At 35.1% G+C, this 16,417-nt stretch overlaps 3 protein-coding genes and 1 non-coding gene across 4 annotated transcripts; 1 reads left to right on the top strand and 3 right to left on the bottom strand.

The window, feature by feature from the left end:
- Positions 1–301: 301 nt before the first annotated feature.
- TRNAE-UUC (transfer RNA glutamic acid (anticodon UUC)) lies at positions 302–373 on the bottom strand. The gene has a single exon. It is a non-coding gene; the product is annotated as a tRNA-Glu (tRNA).
- A 2,852-nt stretch (positions 374–3,225) lies between these two features.
- On the top strand, positions 3,226–6,532 carry LOC145104483 (tropomyosin). The gene is made up of 12 exons (XM_079041723.1): positions 3,226–3,362; positions 3,470–3,556; positions 4,064–4,197; positions 4,494–4,552; positions 4,635–4,689; positions 4,779–4,829; positions 5,001–5,040; positions 5,114–5,154; positions 5,226–5,327; positions 5,486–5,533; positions 5,880–5,999; positions 6,301–6,532. The coding sequence occupies exons 1-12, from the start codon at positions 3,314–3,316 to the stop codon at positions 6,367–6,369; spliced, it is 855 nt and encodes a 284-aa protein (XP_078897849.1). The 5' UTR covers positions 3,226–3,313; the 3' UTR covers positions 6,370–6,532.
- Positions 6,533–6,889: 357 nt separating this feature from the next.
- Positions 6,890–8,187, bottom strand: LOC145104475 (spliceosome-associated protein 49-like). Its single transcript, XM_079041715.1, has 4 exons — positions 8,042–8,187; positions 7,387–7,598; positions 7,158–7,287; positions 6,890–7,072 (listed from the first exon to the last, which is right to left on the bottom strand). The coding sequence occupies exons 1-4, from the start codon at positions 8,079–8,081 to the stop codon at positions 7,029–7,031; spliced, it is 426 nt and encodes a 141-aa protein (XP_078897841.1). The 5' UTR covers positions 8,082–8,187; the 3' UTR covers positions 6,890–7,028.
- A 598-nt stretch (positions 8,188–8,785) lies between these two features.
- LOC145116392 (eukaryotic translation initiation factor SUI1 family protein) lies at positions 8,786–12,014 on the bottom strand. The gene is made up of 8 exons (XM_079052760.1): positions 11,722–12,014; positions 11,082–11,193; positions 10,792–10,982; positions 10,620–10,714; positions 10,132–10,509; positions 9,942–10,050; positions 9,232–9,877; positions 8,786–9,030 (listed from the first exon to the last, which is right to left on the bottom strand). The coding sequence occupies exons 1-8, from the start codon at positions 11,854–11,856 to the stop codon at positions 8,906–8,908; spliced, it is 1,791 nt and encodes a 596-aa protein (XP_078908886.1). The 5' UTR covers positions 11,857–12,014; the 3' UTR covers positions 8,786–8,905.
- Positions 12,015–16,417: the final 4,403 nt, after the last annotated feature.

The raw sequence follows: 16,417 nt of genomic DNA, 5'->3' as shown, positions 1-16,417 counted from the left end.
GACCACTATACTAAATATCTCACATTGTGATGTGACTCGCAATAACACCAAAACAATTTTATCTCCATACGACCATAACTTAATCATATAAATCATGCATTTGAAGTCGATCAGTTTACGTAATAAAGCTACTGTTGCATCTCACGTGCGATGCGAATTCAAATATTTTTGAACTATTATTATGAATTTGATTAAAAAATTGATATATTAGACGTTCCATAATCAACTTCCTTTCGTCTACCAGGCGGACTTGACAAATACGTTTCATTTTTTATAAAATCCTACTCCTATGGTCTTGGTATACCCCTAGAGGGACTTGAACCCTCGTTTTCTCCGTGAAAGAGAGAGGTCGTAACCACTGGACCATAGGGGCCTATGGCCACCTTTAGGAAATCAAAAAGCACTTGGGGTAATTTACACGTTTGGTCTCTAGCTTATTTTTTTAACTTGGAAGGTCCCTACAGTTTGTTTTTGTTGCACGCTTGGTCCTTGTCTTACCTAAAAATACTATTTTGTCCTTGATTTTTTAATTTGTTTAAATAAAAACACCCCCAACCCCACTTCTACCTCACATTACCTTACCTTACTTACTCCACCTTATTTAAATAAATTAAAAAATCAAGGGCAAAATAGTATTTTTAGGTAAGACATGGACCAAATACGCAACAAAAGCAAACTGTAGGGACCTTCCGAGTTAAGAAAATAAGTTAGGAATCCAATGTGCAAATTATCCCAAACCATAAGGACCATTCGTGTAATTTACTCTAATATAAATCAGCTGATAAAGGGAAAATGACATAAATGCCCTACAAACTTTTTAGGGTTTACCCGTTGAGCCCTTAAAGTTTTTGGCGGGCTTTATGGGTCCCTAAACTAGGATATGATCTGCTCTTTTAGTCCTTATCAACCTGTAATAGTCGGTCCAGTGACCTTTTAGACCAAAAAAACTCACATTGTACCCTTATAAAACCAAAAAAATAAGTTTCGGGATCAATTCGTACCAAAAATTAAAAAAAAAAAAACTCATTTCTTTTCTTCTAAAGCCCATTTCCAGTAGCTTTGACACTGCTTTTGGGGTTCTATGCGCTATATGTGCTTGCATTTTATTTACTGAATTGATAGCTATGTTTGTTGATAAATCGAGATTTGATTATGGAAAATCAAATTATAAGTGGTCAATCGACATGATTATTATTGTGCAATTAATTGGGGCAATAGTAGGTAGTATAACACCGATTTTTAGATGTTTGACTGCCATAACTCATTTCAACCTCTCCACGAAATGGAGCAAGAACCATCTAAACGTTTTCAGAGTCGAGAAGCACCTGATCCAAATGCTTCAGCTGTGGAAACGCAACCATGTCCCTTCATATATCCCAGGCTGCCATTGCAAAAAGATTTACCGTAACATCAAATACTTGATTTTGAATATTTGTATGGCATTTCAGACAACAGTTGCGGTGATATGCAACACAACATGTCTCATTCCCAGATCTTTTCTGATCTTACTTTCTTATAGTTACTATTTCTGCAAATCGTTGTTGAAAAAGTCCATGGGAGAACCATATGCATCTCTTGACGAATAGGCTTTAGAAGAAAAGAAAGAGAGTTTTTTTTTGTACGAATTGATCCTCATACTTGTTTTTTTGGCTTTATATCGGCACAATATGTGTTGTTTTGGTCTAAAAGGTCACTCAACCGGCTATTACAGGTTGACAGAGACTAAAAGAGCAGGTCATATCCTAGTTTAGGGACCCAGAAAGCCCGACAAAAACTTTAGGGACTCAACGAGTAAACCTTAGAAAGTTTGTAGGGCATTTATGTCATTTTCCCTTTGATAAATGTTATATATTTTAATGTTATATTAATTATTTAATATTATATTTGTAACTTCCTTTATCATTTTTATTAAGTATGTTTGATAAATGTTATATATTTTTTTATGTCTGTTTTTTAACATTTTTGTATCTTAAATAAATATTTAGTTGTTTTGAAAAAAAAATTATTAAAATAAAAAATTTATAAATTTTATTTATTAAATAAAAATGATTTTAATTGGGTTGTATAGGTAGAAAAAAGAATGGTTTTAATGAATATTTGGGTTGATTTTGGTTATGAAGGGGATAGTCCTAAGAGAGTATAATATATATATAAAAAATATAATAGGGCAAATTGCATAAAAGACATTGAGTTTACATAAAATTTTGATTTTCACACTATGTTTTATTTTTTCTTAATTAAATTACTAAGTTTAAATTTTTGTTGCAAATTTAACCAATCGACCGGTTTGTTTTATGTTTTTATGTTTCTTACAGGATGTTTGGGAATACTTTTTAAATGACTTTTGCCTTTTAACTTTTCTAAAAAGTTATAAAGATGTTTGGAAGATGCAAGAGTTTTTTTCAAAATAACTTTTTGTAAAGAAGAAAAGAGTGAGTTTTCAAAAGTCAAGAAAGTGTGACTTTTTGTAACTTTTGGACTTTTAAAGCTAAATCACACTCAAAAGTAAAAAAAAATACCCAAACACTTTTTAAAAACAACTTTTGGCTTTTGTTTCCTCAAAAAAACTTTTACAAAAAGAATTTTTAGGCTTAAAAAGTAATCCCAAACACCCCTTACTTGCTGACAAGGCAAAAAGCTTATGTGACTTATACTGTTGGGTTTTTTATGCATCAAATACACTCTAAAACTAGGTAGCGGAAAAATCGAAACAACGATATACCTAAGTGTACATGCATCCTATGGATCTATGACTTCATGTTAATTACATCAACCCTAGAAAACTAAAACATAAGTAAGAAAACATACCTCTTATATAGCCCTTGATCTCCAAACCATTGGTTTTTTATTTCGATTTCGGTTTTTCGTTTTTTTTAATATATATTTTCGGGGTTTTGTTTTTTTTATTTCATAGATTTCTTCATTAACAAATGTTGCTAGAATTTAACAAAAATAAATAATTTGCTAAAACATAATACAAGAGGAAATTTATTCACATTTAGTCATTGAACTTTTTTAGAGGGAAACGAACTTTCGATTTTGTTCACATTTAGTCACTAAACTTTTTTTCGTTATCTATTTGCCACTGAACTATTGAAATTGTTCACATTTTACCCTTATGTAATAATATCATTGTAATTTAAAATAAAGTAAAATAAAATAAGTTGTATAGGCTTCTTTAAATATTTTTCTTTTCCTTCTCCCTCCCTTTTTCTACGGATAGAACTGGAACTACTGAGGTAGATTAATTGATTGTGAATCACATTACAGATTGATATATTTTTGTTACGTGAGGTTGTTGAAGATTTCGAGGATGGAGGAGTACTTACAGTACATGAAAACTTTACGCTCTCATATGAACGGTGAATCCCTCTATACATTATTGAATTGCGAAATTGTTTCGTAGTTAGTATTTTGTAAGTGATGAATTGATGATGTGTTTTTATATTGTATGATGATGTGATTGAAGACGTTGAGGATCAAGCAGCGAAGGTTTCTGTCGAAGAGCAAACACAGATCACTACTATTCAGACTCTGAAGAACGAGGTTGATTTAGGTATCTGAGTTTCTACTTTCTTTTGCAAATATATTCAGAAGCATACGTTCACCCTTTGCTGTAGATATAATTGTAGTTTTTTGATGCCTAATTATATAAATTTGGATCAGATCAATGTTAGTTTAACTCTAGCATCTAGTCGAGGATCGTAGTATTGTTCTGTAATTGCTCATGGTGCGAGTTATTGAAATACTGAGATAGGAAAAAGCCTAATACGATGTCCTTTTGCAACATTGCTTAATTAAACGAATATATGGTTTCTATTTGGTCGTATTTTTCAAATTTTGATAGCAAAGGATAAATCTCTTACCATGATTTAGTTATCATCCATCATAAACTCATTATTAGACAGGTCTAATAAATCTAATGTGGTTATTAACTACCACATCTATTTTTTCCTCCCTACCAAATTATCTCAAAACTTGTATTCTAACTCAAAATTCACATTTCTGAAAACAAAATGTGGATGTCATACATGTGTAACACTCATTTCTGTGAAACTTGCAGCTAAATCTGAAACAAAGCTACTAAAGGAGGATTCTGACCTAATGATGAAGGGAAAGGGACACATATGTTCTCAGATTTTAGAAAGACGAAATAAAATTGCTTTGTTGGAAAATGATTCGTCCACACTTTCACAGGTAGGGTTTATTTGATTCATTTCTATTGAAATAATAAAACAGAAAGTGGGTATTTCTACTAAAGTTTGAGATGGGGGAAACTTTAATGATACTTTGACAAGATAATGGACTTCCAAAAGTCTACTAAAGTAAGGCCTCAGACATTCAGAAGATAAGTGAAAAGTCTTGAGGTTTTTACATAAGGATGATTTCAATTGGAGTGTAATTTTTACAATAATCCTACAGCATGTCAAGTTAGTGATTAATAAGGTCTTAGTTACTGTATTTCTTATGTTTTGATTCTACCAAAAAAACAGACATTGGAGCTTATCCAACAGGAAAGATGCAACTTGTCAGCCAAACTTGTTGAGAAGCGGTAATTATAAAGACATAATACTGAAAATGGATATAAATGATGGGCATTATGTAGTACTGATTTGCTTTGCTTAATGTAACAGTACATTCTATGGCATGACTGAAGAGGAGATCAACACCAAATTAAAAGAACAACAGGTCTGTATTTTTTTTCTTTGCATTATGTATTTTTGCTGGTGGTATACAACAACAGTCAAGTAATAAATAAACTTTCTTGAATTGCATAGGACTGGTTGGATTCATACAAGTCTAGCTCAGAGATTGGAGACCATGGTTTGGTAATTTCTGATCTATACGTGTTCCATGGTCAAATAGCAACATACTTTACTCTTTGTCTTTCTACCTGTAGAGGCAATGTACTTTATATTAAGACTTTTCACTATAGCAACAAACTTTATTTACTATCTAGTGATGGAAATGCCCCTATTGATTGAATTGGCATGGTACAGGTCAACACACAAATTGACCACATGGATACTAAATCTTCAGGTATAAGTTCATTTCCTAGTTGAACATCGTTGAAAGAAGACATATAATGAAAACTTTGAAACTTATGTCACAGGAAACTATGATGCTACAACCCTAGTCACAAGTGAAAATCTGGTATGTATCCTTGGATGACAGCTTAGTTTAATGCAAGTTAATATTTAATCCAAGTACTTTTGTATGTTTAGGATGATGCGTACAACAATACAATGACAAAGGTTGATGCTGCCAAAACTAAATTTGACAAGCTGACACAAATGAGATCTGAACTTGCCTCAGAACATCACAAGGTTTACACAAAAATCTAAACTTTTCATGTTAACAGAATTAAAAATAAATTGTGTATTGCACAAATTGTGAGGAATAGCAATGTACTTATATCCTTTTGATGTGAGTTAATAGTTAATCTCAAAGTGATGGTTTGTTCACAAATCTTTTTGTTTTACAGGTGAAGGAATCATTGGAGAAACTGAAGGGTAGAGTTGAAAATTTTAAGGTTAGTTTTCGTAACATATATTTTAGTTCTTTTCTGTCACCTTTGTTTGTCTTTGCTTACTACTTGGCCCCAATTCCACATTAAATCTGTGCCGATTATTTTCTTGTTGAATTGCGTTCTATGTTATCGTCTTAGTTTGTAGGGAAAATCACAAGAAATAGCAATGCACTTTATCTCTTACTCATTATAGCAATGTAGTTATTATAGCTTATTATTGGTAAAGAAATGTAAGTATGTTGCTATTAGGGGTAAAATATAAAGTACATTTTACAAGTATCAAGTCATATATTGCTATTATGGTTAAATACTTGTAAGTATAGTACATTGCTATTTTGGTGGGTTGCAGCCAAAACTAAGGGATATGCCTAGTGAGACCCTGGAAGAGGAGCTTCAAGCTCTTATTTCTGACAAGTCTGGAGAAACTCAGTATCATGAATCTATGCAAAACCAAATCGACACTATTAAGGTAACATAACCTAAATATGATGTTGAATTATTAGATTCCTAACAAAGAAAGTCAAGGAAATGAGACTTTCACCATTAAGTCATTAATTTTACTAATTTGCCCTCATCTACTTCTTTCTTCCATTTCTCCAAGTGCGTTGTCTTTTTCTCAAATATTCTTAAATATCATTTATCCACACAACACATGGAATTGATTTATTTATTTTTACCAAAAAACAATGTGTTTGAGTCAACTCAAAAGAATCAGTTTTTTGTGCAAAATGAAAGAAAAGATTGATTAAAATGATGTTTTGTTTGATCAGGGAATTTCACACATGGTTAAATGTGGTTGTGGAGAGGAGTACAAAGTAGAAGTGGATATTTGTTTGTAATAGAAACATGTCAAAACTCAACAAAAGGGTCTTTAGTCTTTACACAAAGTCCATTGTATGGAGCTTGAGTAAACTCACTAGTCATTGGCATACGTATGAGTGCAAAAAACTCCTTATTACTATTATATTAGATATGAATGCAATCAACTTCTTATTACTGTTATATGTTGTAATATAAAATAATTTAGGATGTTACACGCATGTAAATATTTTTTGGATGACTTTCCACTCGTTAAAAACGTATTTTGTATTAAAATGTTTTAATTCTACTTGTTTAAATATTGAAATTTAAATTTAAAAAGAATTGACTTATTTAAAAAATAGATCGAACTTACCACACTCCATGTTACTCAACAAAGAATTGTCACGTGGATGATCATAAATTGATAGGTAGGATCAATGGATGGATTAGATAGATAGATAGATAGATAGATTCTATGGATGGGTAGATTGGATATGTTTAGATGATTCAACTAATTTTTTTTTTTTTTTTTTTTTGAAAAATCAAATGGACTTATCAAGATCATTTTAGTTCTCCAATAGAAATCAAAACTTTATTTACATGGGAAAAAAAACCATGCATGAACACATTTCTAAATACAAGATCATATAAGCAACTTTTTAAACTGTCAAAAAGATACTATTAACACCTTCGTGCTCTAGATTTCCACCTCCTTGTCTTTATTCAACCCTGAATCTTCATCTACATACAAAAAAAAAAAAAAAAAAAAAAAGGTTTTAGCAAAAACATAAAAGTAGAAAGAAACCAAGTGATAAAGATACTTTACCTTGTGCATATCGTGACAGAGGGCTCATACCAACATCTTCATGGAGGCTTGATTTAAAAGTAGAAGTATATGTGAGCATGGACATGGATGGTGCTTGCAAGTTCAGGGTGGCCTTGTCTTGTCCAGATATCTGTTCAACTTCATTTATCAATCATCATATGAATATGAAATATAAAAAAATGTATGAAATTCACTCATTGAGTTTAAAGAGGAAAGTAATATGTGTTACTCCAAATCTCAAGGTTTTATTGTAAAGGGTGACAAGCCCAGTGAAAAGCCTGACAGCATAATCAGCAATCTCCTCTGTTTCATATTCTGCAAACGCAAAGCCTTTTGGTTTATCAGTTTCTTTATCTCGAGGAATGTGCAAATCAACTACACGACCAGCTTGAATAAGTATATCGTATAAAACCCTATCGCTTACTCGCTCATCCAAATTACCTGTATAAAAAATAATAATAATGATAAAAAAAATGAACATCGGTTATAACTAAATACTGACATAATTAGGGAGCTTTAACTGACCAACAATCATCTTTCAACCAAAAGTATAAAGAGTTATAGAAAAAAGGGAACCAGATCATGTCATCGAACAAGAATTCAGGAAGAAGACAAGTTTGAAAGCATACAGAATAACGTTTAGCCAAGCAAATGTGATCTACCTGTAAACTTGAAAACGCAAAACTCTGATTCTCCGAAGATTTTTAAGAAACTGAATTTCCAGTCCAAAAATCAATCAACCAAAATTAATTGCAATACAAACAATTAGCGGTAATAATCCCGATTGTTGGGACTGGTATTTAGAATCCGATACAAAATGCAATCAAATTACTCGACTAATGGTCGAAATGTAGCAACTGTGTTAAGGTAGATGTGAAAGTTACCAATATAAACAGTGCAGCTATCCCTAGGATCTGATGACATGATCGACTAAAGTATTGCCGCTAGGAAACAGACGAGAAGGTGGTGAATATCAATCTCGTACGATTTACGCTTTGTTTGGAATTGCGTTTTGAAACGACTTGATTTCTTATTTATCATGTCTTAATTTTCTCAATTATGTAACTCGTGTCTTCATAATATTCTCATAAATATGTATAAAACTAAATATATTTTTCATTTATTCGCCCAATCGTAAAATAAATGTATAAACAAATACCTGCACCAAAAATCAAACACATTATTTACACATTTGCTCAAACCCAAATAAATTTGACGTGAGCAAATTTGCATTTTATATGCCTTCTATTTTCTTTAAGGTAATGTAGTTTTATTTTTTATAATACAAGTATTTCAGATTTTGGGTCCATTTGTCACACTCGCATATTCCATCCCTATATAATAACGTTTTGCATACGGGAAATATGAAAATATATACATTTGTAACATAAGGTGCAACCGAGACTTTTTACGCTTAGTTTATACATACCGGATTTTCATTATTCGACTTTAATTGACCACCCAAAATTGAAACAAGTCCTGACAACTAAGCTTCACAAATTATATATTATGAAAACCAAATTCATTGTATAAAATTTTCGGTAACAACGTTGGGGGTCCACTCCACACTTCCACCTATTTGTCTTTATTCGATCTCACACTTTCATGTATATATATGTGGCAAATAATGAGTCGGTAACTTGTATATCATGCGATTATGAAAATTCATGTAAAATTTCATAAAATCCTAGACATTGTCAAAAACATAGATAATATGCAAAATAACATCTACATTATGAGCAAGATCTTCATTTCCTTGCTGTTTTATCCAGAACCTCAATATATTTCTTTGGGATCCCATATTGCTCAACGAGATATCTAGCAAGTACATCAATCACCCCGCCTTGAACAAGAACCTCATACCCCTTCTTCCCTGGTTACAACAACAAAAAGTTAGAATGAGGAGGGCATTTACGTATTTTGCACAGACAAGACAAGACAAGACAAAACATCAAGAGAAAGTCTATGTCCCACCATTTGGGTGGAGGACAAAAAGTTGCAATCTTTGTCCCATAAATGTTTGTCATGTCAAACGCAGTACAACCTGGTCTGTACTATTACAACTACAAAGTACCTGGCATTTCGGTGACGGAAGTACTACAAGCAAACTTCTTCTGCAATTCCGATGCCAACGGCTCGGCATCAATCAAAAACGATTCCATTCCGGAGAGCTTTGTCACCTTCTTGTTTCCTTGCCTTCTTTCCGTCATTATCTGCATCGCCTTCAAACCACCTTTTCTCACAACCGATTCCTTTCCTCTCGTGACTTGGTGATGCGCTTGCATTCTGTTTATAAATGTCGGTGCCAAATCCTTCTTGTGTATTTCCGAAGGGTATGTCGATCCTTTCTTAATAGCTCCCTTAAACAACGCATCACATAAGATTGCATCCAAAACAACAATCGACTTATTTGTCGGTTTGACCAGGTTTTCCTTTTCCACGTAGGCAAACACCACTTCGCTTGCTTCAGATGCGGTGTACAGCTGGCGGGTGTCGGCCCCCACAGAGGTGAAAATGGGATTTACATGAACACTTGGTTTGTAAATCTCTATGACCTCCATTGTTGTGTTGAGATCGGTTTCATTACTGGGATGATCAACGGTTTGTTCGGTTTTCTCCACTTGTTGTTTTTCGGGCTTAAAAGAAGTGTAAACCGGATGCTTTCGGTTAATGGACAAAACCATGACTTCTTTTTTATGTTTATCTTCTTTTGATGATATCTGCAAGTCAACAAAAGTCAACATGAGATGAGGAAAACAAAATTTTGAAAGTCATTAGGCTTACCAATCCTTCAGTAGACTTGGATTGTAACCATTTTGATAACTTTTTGTGTGAAGATTTCTTTATATCCAACACAGTTCCCGATGGCCTACATGGTAAGACATGATTCGCCCTACAAAAGAAATAAAAAGTGTCTTAAACCATTCAGACATGAAACTATGATATCTTACATAAATGTATATCAGATATTTACCATAATGTACTTCCGGCAATAGGAAGATCTTTATCCTTCATGGTAGTGTAAAAGGCTTGCAAAAGGCATTTGTCCAAAAGTGCATCTACGTCCTCAACCGAAAGGGTATTTTGGTCTTCTGCTGCAGTGCCCTTATCACTTTCAACATTTTCTGTTACCTTTAGATTATCAAGATCAGTGATTACTTGTTGGGAGATTTTTGTGTTTGAAGATGAATCATCCAGGTCATCAATGATGGCATTGGCCACCTCTAATTCTTGGTTGTCTGCATTATTTACATGATCACTTATTGCATCAGTAGTTGAAAGAGAGGGATCCTCAAACACTACATCTTCCAGAAACCCAGCATTGGGCACATATCGACCTTCAGCTGATTCCCTAAGGACATTTATGGAATTTCAATTTATCAGTGAGTTCAATGAGTCGATTTGGATTATATTTATAACAAAAAAAAATGGATGAAAGTCCATTGCTTTTCTTGTATTTACCAAAGGGCATCTCGGTAGTGATGACTAATCTTTAAAGCCTTTCCACGGAGACCAGCTTTTAAAGCCTCAGAGCTGCTCATGCAGGTAGACCCAACCTATAAAAAAAGAAAAAAAAAATTACATATTTGAATATTTCTAGAAAGTTCCGGAAGGAAAGAGTGTGGATGCTGACTGCAATTGGAGCTGGATTCCCAGGAACTTTAACTGCCCATGGCTGCCCGGCTAAAAACTCAGGGAGACCCTCTGAATCTATACTGATGCCCGGAAACATCAAATCTGCCCCTCCAATCACATATCTGGAAACCTCTCCCCCTTTCAGAATGAAAGAGGGTAGAAGATGAGGAACTTTCCATAATGCATACACTGCATTTCCGGATCAATAATGTTAGAAAATGGTAGTCTAGTGACCTAATTGAAGTTTATAGTCAATTATTTTTCAAAGAATCTGTTGTAGTTGACTACCTGTTGGAAATATGGTTGTGCCTCTGCTATCAACATCAAAGAAAATTGGCAATCCACCTTCCAAACTGTAAATAAGGACACGGTTTGGGTGCTTTGAGACTGTTACCTCTACCTACAATAAAACCATAACATATTTATAGGCATCCATTAAGTTATGTGTCCATTTCCATTCCAATTATAATCATAATCAAGTGGCAAAATCATCAGTTTAAACACACATTCAAACGCCTCCATATTCTTAAATGCAGGATGATCAAAACCAACATCAACAATGTGTTTGTGCTAACATTCTCATCTCAAATGTTTTATATTTTCCAGATTGAAGCAAATGTCGTTTCTAAAAGATCAAATTACCTTGAATTAATAACATGTTGTTTCATGGTTGGCTATAATTAGGGCAACCCACTACTCACTAAGTAAAAGATGAATTGATTTACTACATACATTAGAACCAACAATAATATTATCAGAGTAACTGAATCCAGATTAAAAAATTGAACCTACACCATTCACCAAAATAGCATGTTACAAAGACGAACTCGTAACCAATCAATTAGAAGAAGAAGCAAAAGGAACCCCGTGTTGATGACTATATCATAGGAATCGATTCAACAAAAATACGAAACGAAAGGAGATAAACCTTAGGGGGGATTAAAGTGTCGAGGTCGGAATCGGAAGCAGCCGGGAAGCGTTCTTTGATGGTTCGCTTCAACTTCTTACGATCTGCTCCCGATAATCGCTGCTGCGCTTTTGCCTCCACTGATTTCTTGAACATTTCTTTAAATCAAAACAACTCTCGTTGATTGTATCTTTGGCTCACTGCGGGTATGCCGAGCTTACAAAGGAAGAACGCAGGGCAGGAAAAAGGCGAAGCTTGAAGAATCGCTCTACCGCTTTGGAGGCGCTTTTCTTAATTTCCCCAGGTTATCTGTTCATTGTCATTATAAGTCACTAGGTTCTTCTTTTTTACAAATTGATACGACTAAAGGGAGTGGTGCCAAATGTTTTAAAAACCGGTTCGAAGCGGCCGGTCAAACCGATTGAATCAGGCTCCAGGGAAAAACGGTTCAAGTATCATCCGGTTTACGTCAATTTTTAGACCGAATAGAACCAGATGGTTTGACCAAAACCGGGTTGAACCATGGTCATAAAACCGGTAAAAAATGTTTGAACCGATGTATTTGACTTGGATTTTACTTAGTCCGATAACACAAACTCATTCCAACACGGTTTGAATAGCGATAAGCCATTAGGTTATCTAGTTTAAGCATCATATACGCCAATCTTCTTCCCATTCAAGCATTTAGACACCTCATTTTTACCATATCTCTCCTACTTATTTGCAATTTTGCATGGTTTATCATGTCACATTTTTTTTAACTCTATTTAACCATTTTAATTTAGATAAAAACTAAAATTTTCATTATTTTAAAATTAAATTACAAAACATTAGATTATAAACTAACATAATAAGAAAGATAAACCTTGCATGTTATATTTTTTTTCTTGATTTCAGCTTACCGCCTAAGCCAATTTACGCTGCTCCTTGGTGAAGTTATTTATATAATGGAATGTGGGTGGTGAAAAAATAGGTCGGCATATTTAGGGATGAGCATGGTGCAGTTTGGTGCGGTTTTTGGCCAAAATCGAACCGCCAACCGCAGATATGGTTTTTTCCAACCATAAAACCGAATGGTGCGGTTTTTTAGATGTGCAGTTTTTTTGGTTTTTTATGCGGTTCAGTTTCATGCGGTTACGATTCAGTTATTAACCGCATAAATTATGTTGCATTTTTTTCTATAATTCTATGAAAACCATATGGAACAGTCATTTCAATAAGTTAAAACAGAAACCGGTCAAGCCATTGGTTTGGCTAGGTGGAAAAATCATTGGATTTTTCAACCAGCCAAACCCAAAGGGTTCCGAAAAAACCCACACGATTTACAGAAAAAATCAGAACAATGAATCCCATTAACCGTTTTTTGTAAAATAAAAACATTTGAAACTTTGAACTAACAAATTAGCAATTTGCTTGCCGATGAGTCTGAGATCGCAACTACTATAGCTTTGTCATTGTTCAAGCATACACATATATGATCGACGCATTTCCTCTATCATTTTATACTAGATGTCTGCACGTGCAAAGCGGCGTTGATAAATAGTTTTTTTAGCGAATAGTTTCTTACGGGAAAATAATTATTACATTTTATTATTAGTTATTATGTAATAAAAAATTACCAATTTTTAGTAAATATATTTATGTTTATACCTTATATTTATATTGTTTTTTGTACTATAGATGTAAATTAGTTAATATTGGTGTCTAGTTTAAGAAATGTAAATAAATTTATATACATGAACTTAATATTTAAAAATTTTCATTTTGCTCCAAATTAAAATTCTTAATTACTTTCATTAATTCAAGTCTACAAACTTTTGACAATATTGATGAATTATTTATGCATAATTTATTTGTACAAAAAAACTTTGTAACTTATATCTCATAAAATTCAAAATACGACTAATATGCTTTATAATATAGTATAAGATAAGTGTTCATCCATCATCTACTTTATGTTGTTCACCGATGTGGGAAAGAAAACGATACACATATGCTTTTAAACCAAAATATAGTTAACAATTCCTTAAGAAAAATACTACTCTCATATTTTATTAAATCTATTTTCTTAAAGACTTATATATATATATATATATATATATATATATATATATATATATATATATATATATATATAAAAGTAGGTTCATGCGAACACATAAATATTTTACGAAAACGCGAAAACAGATTTTATCTTATAAAAATCAAACACATGTACTTTAGAAATTAAATTTATTAGCAATAAATTAAAGATACAAAGTTTACATGGGAGGTGTTATGGTAATATAGATTTAAAGGTGGTTTTAACAATTGTTTCTCTTTTTTTCACGTCCTTAACCAATTTTAAATTCAAGTTTTCATAATAAAAAGTCAAAAAATATGCTTTACTATATGAAACAATTTCTCATCTATCATCGATTATCATCATGTAGTTTAAAATTTGGATGGAGCTCGCTCTTTGACTTTCCGAGAGTTTCAGGCATATGGGGGTCCAGAGTTCTTCGGGAAGAAGGACCCTATTGCGAGCTAGCGTTGGTTAGCGGATATCACGAATGCCTTCCGTACTAGCTTCTGCTCTGAGGAGTCGAATGTCATATTTGCATCATGTCTTCTGAAAGACAGAGCTCGTGATTGGTGGAAGGAGTTTGACCACGCCCTGGGAGGCGAGGCGGTTTGATTCGATGACTTAGGAGGATTTTGTAACGAGGTTCCGAGCTGAGTTCGCACCTGTGATTGAGGTCCAGCAGCTGGCGAGGGACTTTCAGGACCTTCGCCAGACTACTCAGACGGTAGCGGAGATCACCGCCATGTTTTCGTGAGAGGGATTTGTTGGTACCGCAGGATGTGGAGGACGAGGAGATGAAGAAGGCAAGATATCATGACATGTTGAGGAGCGATATCAGACAGTTCGTGAGCATATCCAGTTGCAAGACACTGGATGACATAGTAGCGAGAGCCAGAGAGAGGGAGATTGATCTGGAGATAGAGAATAAGAGGAAGTCAGATCAGGTTCAGGGTTCAGAGAGTTCGGGCAAGAGGCCCAATGTTTTTGATTCGATATCGAAGGGCCAGCAGGGTTGGGGTTGTTGTAGCAAGTGTGGCAATACGCACAATGGAGCTTGCATGGTGGGTGGTTTGGGCTGCTACAAGTGCGGCAAGACTGGCCACTTTAGCAGGGATTACACTGCCACCAACCAGGGATCGAGTTTGATTTGCTTTCATTGCAATCATAGGGGCCATAAAAAGGTCGATTGCCCTAGTCTAGTAGCGGTGGGACCAGATGCAACACCCGTTTCGGCGACATTGAGGATCACAGATGACCGCCAAGGCAAGGCGGAGGCACCTATTGTAAGGAGGAGGGAATTCCAGCTGACAGCCGAGGAGGCTCATGCAACACCATATATGGTGACGGGTATGTATCTTCTCCTTATCTCTTTATTTATTTTGTTTTTCCTACGTATATTTGTAGGTTGATTTTAGGGTCGTTCCTTGTGAACGGTATCTCCGCTCTAGTTTTGTTTGATTTGGGGGCTACCTGATCCTTTGTATCTCTTGCGCTTAGCAAGAGGTTTTTCGATGCTCCAGGGGAGCTGGATTATCCATTAAAGGTTGAGATTGTCGATGATTGTCCCGTGCGAGTATCGAGGGTTCATCGGGGATGCACTTTGGATTTGTTCAGCGAGTAGTACCCGATATATTTGGTTCCCATTCCCCTGCTCGAGAGCACGGTTATTGTAGGGATGGATTGGTTGATCCCCAATGAGGAAATGATTGATTACGAGCATCATTTGGTGCGTATCCAGACCCCAAGTGGGGGAGAGTTCGTGATTCATGGAGAGGGTTCTCAGTGTGGTCCGACTCTCTACTCGGCAGCAAGGGCCAGACGTTATCTTCAGCAGGGTTGTCCCGAATTTGTGGCTTAAGTGATGGATACTCGGAGGAGGGTAAGGTGACTGTGGGAAATGTACCAATTGTTCAGGAATACCCAGATGTTTTCCTGCAGGATTTGCCTGGAGTGCCTCCGGAGAGGCAGGTGGAGTTTCGGATTGACTTGGTTCCAGATGCGGCTCCGATAGCCAAAGCACCTTATCGGTTAGCACCTCCAGAGATGCAAGATTTGTCTATACAGCTGCAGGAGCTGTTAGATAAGGGATTTATTCGGCCGAGTAGTTCACCATGGGGATCGTCGATCTTGTTTGTGAATAAAAATGATGGGTCGCATCGGATGTGTATCGATTACTAGGAGTCGAATAAGCTAACAGTGAAGAACCGTTATCCACTCCCAAGGATCGACAATTTATTTGACCAGCTTCAAGACACATCTTAGTTTTCCAAGATTGATCTGCGTTCAGGTTATCATCAGATGAGGGTCAGCGAGGAGGATACACAGAAGACGACCTTCTGAACTCGTTACGGTCATTACGAGTTCGTGGTGATTCTTTCGGGCTCACCTATGCTCCAACAGCTTTCATGGATCTCATGAACCGCGTATGCAAGCCTATGTTGGATCGGTCTATGATTGTGTTTATTGATGACATCCTGGTCTATTCCAAGACTCAGGAACAACATGAGGAACATCTGAGAGAGTTTTTGGAGACTTTGAGGAGGGAGAAGTTGTATGTGAAGTTCTCCAAGTATGAGTTTTGGTTGTGCGAGGTGCAGTTTCTGGGGCACCTTGTCAACCAGAACGGTATCCTGGTTAACCCGGTCAAGGTTG

Source organism: Lactuca virosa, chromosome 1 (assembly GCF_052849685.1).
Source record: "Lactuca virosa cultivar CGN04683 chromosome 1, Lactuca_virosa_CGN04683_v6, whole genome shotgun sequence".
NCBI classification, from domain to species: domain Eukaryota; kingdom Viridiplantae; phylum Streptophyta; class Magnoliopsida; order Asterales; family Asteraceae; genus Lactuca; species Lactuca virosa.
This window is presented reverse-complemented; position numbering and strand designations above follow the sequence as displayed.